Raw genomic sequence first — 10,202 nt, 5'->3', positions numbered from 1 at the left:
CTTTTATCATGGTAAAATGTCCAGTTCCGTCTCTGGGAACACTTTCTGCCTTAAAGGTCTACTTTGTCTGTTGTGATCATGGCCAGGACAGCACACGCTGGCTGCTGAACTCTCAGTAGATCATCCTCGGTCCTTTCTCCCTCAGTGGGTTTGGGGCATTATCGGAAGTACATCCCCCGCCCAAAGCATACAGTTGAATCCCCAGGGTCTCACACCGGGTTGATCCTCTCTGTACCTCGCGGTTAATGCATTCAAACTAGGGGTAAATTTACAGATGATGTATTGCCATGAGTTTTATGCATTTCTCGTGTCTTTTTGCGCCTCTGTTTCTCCGGGACTACCACCTTTTGTGTTAGATAGATGTGTTCTCATATGCCCTTTGATTCCTTTGTTCCGGGGCCCCACCCCCTGAGGTCTCAGAGCTTCCAGGGTGGCCCTTCGCTCCCTAGCAAGACCCAGCATGTGCCGATAGATGCTACAGAGAATGCTCGCCGCCAAAGCCACAGGTGCCCCTCCCAGTGGAAGCCCTGATCTTCTCTCCATAACCTCGCTGGGGATATGCCAAGCCTGATAAGGGAGAGAAGAAATCATACGCCGAGGGAGTTGCAAGAAATAGCCGGTCTGTACTGGTAGGAGCAGGGGAAATATCCCTGGGATTGGATTTTGAGGGTGCCGGATCAAGAGGACAGGAAAGGGAAGACTGGATAAGCAGGTTTTACTGAGTGGGGGGGGGCACGATGTCGTCCCACGGGATTTCCCATACTGGCAGGGACTCCAGGAGATGGAGTAAATTCACCACCAGAGTGGCCCTTCAAAGCTTTAAGGAAGTGATGGCCCACAGGGAGGGAAGCGCGAGTCCCTGCCTTGGACCAGCAGGTGGCAGAGGAAGGAACAAAGGGGTTGAGTGAGGCAGGCATGCTGGAACGGACAGAACCCGTGAGGCCGGGCACATGGCCAGACGGTTATGCTCCATGGGAGGGCCGAGAGGACACACCATTCACCAAAGCCATCGGGGGTGTTCTGGTGAGAGGGGGCCCCAGCATCACCAAGAAGCTCAGCGGCTGCTCCCCTCTGCAGGCCGATGCAGATGACGGAAGGAAAGTGGTCCCGGCCTGGGCGCATTCCCATCCATGGGAACGATGGAATTCTGACGTAATAGAGGGCAGGGGTGGCTCTTGATCAAGAGACTCCAGGAGACCAGGTCTGCAGTAACAACCGGCAAGGTCAGAGGGGCAGTCAAGAGTGCTTGACTTGGGGCGCCTGGGTGGCTCAGATGGTGGAGCATCTGCCTTCGGCTCGGGTCATGATCCCGGGGTCCTGGGATCGAGACCCACATCGGACTCCTGACTCAGCGGGGAGCCTGCTTCTCCCTCCCCCTCTCCCCCTCTCCCCAGCTCATGCAATCTCTCTCTGTATCTCTGTCAAATGAATAAATTTAAAAAAAAAATCTTTAAAAAAATAAAAAAAAAAAAAAGAGAGTGCTTGACAGGCACGGAGCTGAGAGGATGCTTCCGACAGCCTGGCTCCCTCGGGGTAATGACAGCCAGAAAAAGGCAAGAGAAAAGAGGGTGGTCGTCCCAGGAAAGAGTCACGATTTGTTGCTCAGTTCCCGGTCCGGAGCCGATTTTGAGACCGGCCCCACTGGCTGAAGAGGTGGGGGAGTCCTGAGGAGGAAGGGTCTGGAAACCAGGCGGTGAGTATATATACTGTTTATGATGCCACTGTCCTTCTCTGCAGAAAAGGACTGCCCTTTCTCAAGTGACGGTGCCCTGGGGAAAGAGGAATACCCAGACGTGTCTAGGACGATTGGACACGGTCTGAGGTGACATTGATTCTGGAGCCCCAAAGTGTCACTGCGGGGCCTGGTTAGACTGGGGCTTAGGAGACCCTGGTAAATAAAAGGAGTTGGGGGTAGGGATCCAGTCATGGACCAAGGCAGGGGTCACTTCTCCAGTCCACGGGTTGACAACTGATACACGTGGCACTTGGGGCAAAAACCCCCACATTGGGTCATTGGTCTGTGGGGTAAGAAGCTATCATGGTGGGGGAGGCCAAGTGGATCCTCTGACATAGGTCCCCACCGCAGACCGAACAGGTGAGCCGAAACCAATATTGGATCCTGGCGAGGCTGAAGGGGGAGAGTTAGCAGAGATTATGGACACCAGTGGCGACCTATAGGATGCAACCAAAGAGGAGGTGGGAGAGCCCCAGGGATGAGGAGAGTGGGGAAGGTGTGAAAAGGCTCTAGGATTCTGTCTGTGGGGGAGAGGGACAAGGAGGCCTCCACTGGATCCATCGGCAATGTTTCCTAGGAGGGTGGTGGGTAGAGGAGATTCTGCTCTATCCCTTGTGATCCATTTTAGCATGTCTGAAATAGCACACCATGACCTTAAGAGCCAATGGGAGAAGTGGGAGAGGGCGTTTTTCACACACAGGCAGGGATAGTGGGGGGCACGCTTGAGGAGGAGGCTTATCGCAGACTTAGAGTGTGCCCAGTCTCCCCGGCTCTGTAACCTTCTCCAGCACGACAGGCTTCTCAGGCGCAGACCCAGTGACACTGGGCCTTGGAGCTCACGCAGGCAAGGAGTGTTCAGGCACCCCAGGCCTCTCTTGGGGATCAGCCAGAGTAGGATGCGGGAAGGAGAGGCGAGGGGCAGACAGAGGAGCATGAATGGGAAAGCGAGGACGGAAAAGTACGGAAGGAACGGAGGGCCCTTCGGGTAGGGGCTGGGTGGCAAGCAAGGGAAATTCTAACACGCCAGGACCTCCCAGAAGCCAAGGGAAGGAGGGACCGCTGCCCAGCTATCAGGACTGCTCAGCTCAGAGAAGCTGGGGACGGGTAGTTTCAGGAAAATCTGAGAGACAACTGGCGCCCCACCCCCACGGCCCCCACCACCGTTAGGCCTACTTAGTTGTGCCTTGCTCCAGACCTTTCGACATACTTGTACGTACACCTCTACGTAGTCTCGATATAGGAGTGGCTCTTGTTTTCTCTTCATTTCATTTCATTTCATTTCATTATTTACAAATGTGTGTCCAGCTCCACTGACCTCCAAATTGCTCTATTCAGTCACGAGGGTGCTTTGAAATCTGTGAACGTGGCCTCTCGCGTTCCTTTTGCCTGCCGCCTTTCAAGTCTTCGGGATGCACACACTTCCCGTTGCTTGCCTGGTGAGAGGCACCATTTCCTCACTGATGGGAATTTAGAGCGTTCCCAGTTTTTTCTCATCACCAACGTCCTAGTGCACGTGTCCTTCCTTATCCGCTACATGAACGAGCGAGTCTCCAGGAGAAGTAGCCGGCAGCAGATTTGCTGGGTGGCAGAGGGAATGTGCGTCTTCTCTGCTTTAAGGTTTTCCGCTCAAAGCGAGGACTCGGGAGCCACACTGCGTGCTTTTGATCCTGCCAGGGATCCCAGCAATCCTAATGACCTTGGGCGAGGGGCTGAACCTCTCAGTGCCCGTTTCCTCCCCTGGAAGAGGGCGGGAATAGTGGGTACCCCGACTCTAGGAGTGTCTTGTGGATGCGTGACTAGTCAACTACAGCGCTTACGTGAGGGCCAGGCATGTAGTACCTCTTGTGTAAGTTGCTTTGCATTGATTCTGCCAAATACCCTCCCAAAGGGCTGTTCTGCGCCGCCCCCGCCCCCACCCCCACCCCCAGCCCCAGCAGTGGGCAAAAGCACCGGTTTGCTCACAACCGCTCCCGCCCTTGGAATGGTTCAGGTCTTTGATCGTCGAAAGTCTGGTGTGTGAACACCGATTTGAGGTTTTAGTTCGCACCTCCGGGATTAGCGACGGTGCGCGACTTTTGGTGTGTGCACTGGCCACTGGGATTCCCTCCTCCTTTTTGAATTGCCTCGGAGAGGAGGAGGGGCCGGGAGGAGGGGGGCAAAGCCCAGCCCGTGCGCCAAACCCGCCTGCCAATAAAGTTCCCTGGGCACAGAGCCACGGACCAATCTGATCGCCCAGCGTGGTCGAGGGGTTGCGACAGAGACCCAAAGGCACGTAAATATGACAACGTTTGCTCTCGGACCCTTCGCGGGGAAAGTATGCCACCCGTCCCCCGATGGCTGACTGCAGGCTTCCCGTGCCCCCTTGCCCATTGGGTCCTAAGTGCCGCGGTGGAACAGAAGCCGGTGAAGCCTCTGTGCGCTAGGTGCCTCACCTCCGTCCCGACCTGTCGTCCCCACGACCCCGGAGACAGGTGCCGGCACACCGGGCTCGGCGGATGGGGAAGACGGAGGCTCAGAGCCGTGACTCCAAGTGGAAAGCAGGTTCTGGCCCAGGGGCGGCGGGACCCGAACAGCCGGACCAACGCCCGGACTCGCGAACACCCAGCCCGCGACCGGCTCCAGGGCGAACCAAAGGACCTCGACCCTATTGGTTAGGGCCTCGAGGGGCGGGCCAACAAGGGGAGGGCCAAGGAGGAGCGCGGACCAATGAGGAGGCCACGGCGCAGGCGTCAGAGGCGCGCACAGAGCCGCGCGTTGTTTGAGGAGATCTCGTGCGGTGCCTGTGGTGCCCGCCTGCGTCGCCAGGAGGCCTCGCGGCTCCCGTCGCACGTCGCGCGCCAATCGCCTGGCGCCTCTCCGCTCTGGCCTGTCGCGCCGGGACCAGGGCAGATCGTCTCCCTCGAGCCCGGGCTGCGCGGCGTGGCCGGCATGAGCGCTCCGGAGGAGGTGTCTGTCTTGGGAGCGGGTTTGGGCCCGGAGGGCGGGGGGCAGGCCAGCGTCCTCCCCGCCGGCCCCCGGGCCCCGCGGGCCCCGGCACGAGGTCTGGATCTGGGGCCGCCGCCCAGCGGCGAGGGCGAGGGCGAGGGCGGGTTCCCAGACGCCGAGGGCTTCGAGTCCGAGCGGGAAGTGATGGAAGCGGGAGGGCCGGTGCTGTGGGGCCGCGAAGGCCGCCCCGGCTCCCCGGCCGACGACGAGGGGGACGCCCGGGACTACGCGTGCCACCTCGCCGACGAGTCCGCGGCGGACACGGCGCAACAGCTGACAGACCGCGAGGCCCTGGGCCTGCGGAGAAAGCCGTCCGCGGAGAGCTGCGGCGCGGAGGCGTCGGGCGGTTGGGCCGGCCTCGAGGCGGGGCCCAGTGGGCGAGGCGCGCTCGCCCTGGGCCGCGTGAAGTCGCGGCCGCCTTCCGCCGCCCCGCTGCACGTCGGTGGGCCCGAGGGGGGCCGGGCCTGGGGGAACCCGACAGGAGGCGCCAAGGGCCCGTCGACCGTCCGGGTGGATCGCCAGCGGCCCCCGGCCGCCGAAGGCCCCGGCGGGCTGCCCTCCGACCCCGAGTCCTCAGATGAGTTCAGCGAGATACAGCTGATGAGGGTGAGCATTCACTCCAAAGAAGGCGGCCCAGCCAAGCCCAGCAGCCCCAAGGATCCCGGGGACACAGCCAGACACGCTTATTTCCACGTCAGGGAGAGTTTCCTTCACGTGCCGGGCCCTTTCCTGACCTCCGCTGCCCGAGGGTTCACTTCGGTAGTGGAGAGGCCGGCCGTTGGAGAGCTGGACATCGCCTCCTCTAAGAAAATGCCAAGTGTGGTCTGGGGGAAGGGGGAGAGCAGGCCCAGCTACCGGGGAGCTGCTGCTGTTGCTGCTGCTGCAGGCGGCCTGCCCCAGGCCCCCTCGAGGAGGAAGGCGGCCCAGGAGAAGAAATGCCTAGGGGGGGCCTCAAAAGTGGTCCCGGGCAAAAGCTTCCCCTCCTGGGGGCAGAGAGTGTCGGCTGCTCCCCCGGAACCAGCCACCTTCCCCCCAATCTCCGGTGTCCCGCTGCTTGGGAGGTCCAAGAGGTATTCCTTGGTCCCTTCGGGACCCAAACAGTCCAAGCACGCAGGCGCCGCCGGCAAGAAATCTGTGGCCAGGAGGACGCGGGAGGCAGAGGTGGCGGCCGCTGCGGGAGAAGGCAGTGACTCGAACAGAGACGCGGTCCTCCCAAAGGGCCAAGTGAGTAGGCCATGCTCCTCCTCTCGGGGTGCCCTTCCCCTCCCCCTCTGCCCACTTCTTTACCCATGCTCCCTCTGTCCCTACTTCAGGGGTTGCCGTGGGTGCCCCTGGGTCACTGGGATCACGGGCACGCCAGATCGCGTCGTGGGTCGTCTTCTCAGGGGCAGACATTAACCTAGGGTAGCAGTGCGTGTGTGCCCGCCACCATTCCGGACCCTTGGCCCGTTTCCTGCCTCCTTCCCCCAGGGAGGGGCCGCGATGAAGGGAGGGCTGGTAGCTGATTTCCAGGCTTGGTCCACGAACCTTCAGTCTTTAGACGCCTGGGCTTTGTCAGTGCCCTGCTCTGCTCCCTGGCTCAGCTCTGCCTCCTGGCCCGGGGCTGACTGAGGGAGGAAGCGCCAGCCAGACCAGCCTCTGAGTTCCCCTCCCTATTCCCTGCCTCACCCCAGCTGCTACACGCACGTGCACACGTGTGTACGCCTACCCACACTCACACACACACGCGCGCACTCACACGCACACACCACATCCCACATCCCAAGTCCAGGTCGGTGAGAAATTTTTCTTTTAGCTTCCAACACGGAGGCCAGGCCCATCTTCGTGCATGCATCGCAGGGTGTGCAGCAGCGGTGACCTCCACACCAGAGCCCCCCAAGTTCCAGGAAGCTCGGAGCCCTTGGCCCTGAGCCAGGGAGACGTCCTGCACAGAGGGCCTGCCCTCGCCGGTGAGTCTTGTGGGTGTCACAGGAGTGCGGGGGGTAGGGAGGGGATGAGGAGGGAAGCCTCTGGCTCCGGCTCTGCTGGGGGCTCAGCTTTGTTCCCCGCCTCCCTCCCTCCCAGGGCAGCTTCTCCCACAGGAAATGGGGTCTCGACGGACCGGCCTTAAGCCACATCCTCCCCCGCGTGGGGTTTGTGCAGCAGGGGTTCCGCGTGGCAGCGCCCCAAACTGCAGCCCCGGACGTAGACCTTCCGCAGAGCAGAGCCTCAGATTCTGTTCCGTCCTGTTGGGCCACGTTGCTCGTCCCAGGCGCTGGCCGTGCTGCCGCTCTGGGAGAGTCCAAGCCAGAGCCCCAGTCCCGGGGGGGGGGGGGCCACCTTCAAGGATGGGCTGGCCCTGGGGGGCAGGGGGGACGGGCCCGAGAGAAGGCTGTAGCTGCTGCCAGAGCAGGGGCCGCTTGCGGCCAGCAGAGGGTGGTGCTGCCTCACGTTCCACCCCGCGGAGGCCCTTTGCAGCTCCCTGGGGGCCTGGGAAGCTGGGTCGGACGTCCTGTCCCTCGCAGGTGACCAGGAGCCGCCGGGCCAGCCCGCAAGGCCAGGAAGGCAGCAGGAACCACCGGCTGGCGCGCAGGGCTGTCTGCGGGTAACGCTCCCCGGGGCTCCTAGGAATGCGGGCCCAAACCTGAGGGTGGGATCCAGGTCCAGGCTAGACTGACATAGGTGTTCCCCCCCTCCCGTCCGCTCCCCGCAGAGGGAAGGCGCCCCCTTTCCACTGAGGAGCCTGTGCGGGTCTAGCCACTGGGCCTGGGGCCGTAGTGCCCGTGGGAGAGGGGGAGGTCGAGGAGAGAGGAAGCCAGAGGATACTAATGGTTTGTGTCTCTCTCTCTCTGCTGTCTGCGGGCCTAGTGTCTGGTGCTACAGAGGGAAATAGACGACCTTAAAGAGCAGCTTGGTATGAGGAACCTCGGTCCGGGGCCGGGTTGGGGCAGAGGCAGGCTGGGGGGCTGGGGGGGGTCCTTGGTGCGGAACCCAGGATGGGCTGCAGGTGCAGGCGGCCTCCCAGGGACCGGCATTCCTGTGGGGACAGGACCTGGCAAGCCTGGCCCGGAGCCTGCTGTGCGTGTGCAGCTGGGTGTGTGCACGAACGGGAAGCCCTGCCTCGACTGCGTGCGCGCTCTGCCGGTGCCAACAGAGGTCTCCCTCTTTTAGGACGTTTGCAGATGCCTCCTTCATTTTCCCGTTAACTGCTCCTTGATACGGCTTGCAAGGCGTGCGTGCGTGCGTGCGTGCGTGTGTGCGTGCGCGCGCGTGCGTGTGCGTGTGTATGTGTGCGTGTGTGCATGCATGTGCATTGTGCGTGTGTGTACGTGTGCGTGTGTGCGCATGCATGTGTGTGCGCGCAGTGTGTGGACGTGTGCATGTGCATGTGCACTATGTGCACATGCATGTGTGCGCGTGTGTGCGTGTGCGTGCATGCATGTGCGCGTGTGCACGTGTGTGTACGTTTACGCATGCGTGTGTGTACGTGTGCGTGTGTGCGCGCGTGTGTGTCTGTTCTGTAGGCTGAACGAGTCCGATGTGCCCCAAAGCTGGAGAAGTGCTGGCCGCAGTTTGTTCCCTTAGAGGACGTGTCCATATGGAATTGAGGTGGTGGGTGAGGGAGTCAGGCCCGGGGCTGGAGGTGATCTCGGGGCGCAGGGCTCGGCGGTTCCCCGCGGGGTCGGGGCCCGGGCTTCTCTCTCCCCATGTCTGGAGGGCGTGCTGACGCCTGTCTCTGTTTCAGCAGCCATGCAGTCCCTGACTGACAAGGGCCAGAGCCTCTGAAGGGAGCGTGACACACCCCGCTGCCCTTTGCATGGCCGTGGCTGGCAGCAGGGCCGGGGGCTGGCCCTGGCTCGGGCTCTTCCCGGACCCTGCGCTGTCGGGCCGGCTGAGCCCAGCATCTGTGTCCCAGAGGGGCAGCTGGTGCCTTCGGAGCCGGGGAGCTGCGGCCAAGCCGGTTCCCTCCTGGCCGCCCTCAGCCAAGGCTTCCTCTCCCTGTTCTTTTGCCCCCCTCCCCGCCCCAGTTCACAGCAGTTTCAAATTAAAGTACCTCTCAGGTCTGTGGTCTGCCCTCTCTGTGGGGTGTGTGGGGGGTGCTCGGCCTGGGATGGGAGAGGGGCAGGGCGGGGCAGGGAGCTGCTCCCTGTCACAGCCTTTTCCAGAACAGGACCTCCGGGGTCATGTGGTAGGCCTTGCCCTTGCGGGGAGTGTGGGCCGGCCTGTGCTAGGAGCCCTGCCATCCCGCCCGCAGCGTGCCCGCCACCCCACTCTGGGATCCGTGTGGGCATGTGCTCCCTTTCCCCCCGCGGGCCCCCTTCGGTTTCTCCCCTCATCTCCCCCTCTTTTTGGGTCCCGGACTCCCCATCCATCTCCGTTCTCCCCCCTGCCCCCTCCCCTTGCAGCAGGAACCCGGGGCCCCTTCCAGAGCTGCAGTCCCCCTTCCCTTCCCTCCTTGGGATCGCTGTCCTGCTCCTCCCAGCCCCCCTGCTCTGCCATCTGAGTGTCCCTGATCACTCCCGGGGCTTGCCCTCACTGGCCTTCCCTGCCCCTGTGCTTCAACCCGGGGTAAAGAGCACACTTGAGCTCCTCTTGCCCCTTCCTTCCTGGGCCCAGTCCCCTCGGCGGAGTCCTTCCCTCCCTCTGCTGCCACCGCGCACAAGGACCCCTGGCCCGGAAACTGGCGCATCCTCCCCCTCTCCTCTTTAGCCCTGGGCCTTGACACTGGGATTCCAGGGCCTCACTTCTCCCTCCTTGGGTTCGGTGGCGGTGGCGGGGTGGAGGCAGAAGTCACAGAAGTCACAGCCCACTGGGGTGCAGAGCCAGAGGGGAGGTACGGGAAACAGGGCAAAAGCACAGGTCGGTCTCTGGGCTGGAGGTGGGGGCGTCGAGGCTTGTGGGGGCTCTGGGCCACCCTGGGGCAAACTGCCCACCAGCGGCCGGAAACGGATGGTCTAGCCATCAGAGTCCTCCTATCCCTCGTGTGCAAGCCACCTCCCCCCCCGCCCCCCCCCCCACCTCCTACCTGCTCGTCTCCGGACCCTTGGTTGGAAAGTGGCCGCCCGCTTCTATGGCAAGGGTGCGTGATGGGTCTCGATGTGCCTGCCTGGTCCCCTTCCAATGCTGTTCGACCACCACCATGACCCAGGTTTTTCCGGAAGCGCTATTTCCGTGTCCCCGCTCCGGCTCCCTGACTGCCCCTTCAGGCCACGGGAGATTTTGTCTGGACTCCGTGTTCCATTTCCCCCTTGCTGACGGGTGGGGATGGCTTCCTTCCTTCAGCCGGGACCCAGGGCTGTGCTGGCCTGAGACTCAGAGGGACAGATCTGGGTCTGAGTGAGGTGAGGGTCGCTTCTGCCAGACCAGACACCCTTCCCGAGAGACCGGGTGTTTCACGCACAGAAGCCGGGGTGTGGGCGGGTCGATGGTCCCCAGAACAGTCAAGGTTGGTGTGTGCGTTTGTTCATCTGTGGGTGTGTGTGTGTGAATAAAATTAATCAGG

General features: G+C 62.2%; 1 protein-coding gene across 1 annotated transcript; it reads left to right on the top strand.

Annotated features, from left to right (window-relative positions):
- The first annotated feature begins 4,663 nt into the window (after positions 1-4,663).
- On the top strand, positions 4,664-8,743 carry LOC118526506 (uncharacterized protein CXorf49-like). The gene is made up of 5 exons (XM_078064031.1): positions 4,664-5,944; positions 6,516-6,669; positions 7,225-7,304; positions 7,568-7,613; positions 8,445-8,743. Exons 1-5 carry the CDS (start codon positions 4,664-4,666, stop codon positions 8,483-8,485), a joined length of 1,602 nt encoding a protein of 533 aa, XP_077920157.1. The 3' UTR covers positions 8,486-8,743.
- Positions 8,744-10,202: the final 1,459 nt, after the last annotated feature.

This window comes from Halichoerus grypus, chromosome X (assembly GCF_964656455.1).
Source record: "Halichoerus grypus chromosome X, mHalGry1.hap1.1, whole genome shotgun sequence".
In the NCBI taxonomy this organism is placed as follows: domain Eukaryota; kingdom Metazoa; phylum Chordata; class Mammalia; order Carnivora; family Phocidae; genus Halichoerus; species Halichoerus grypus.
This window is presented reverse-complemented; position numbering and strand designations above follow the sequence as displayed.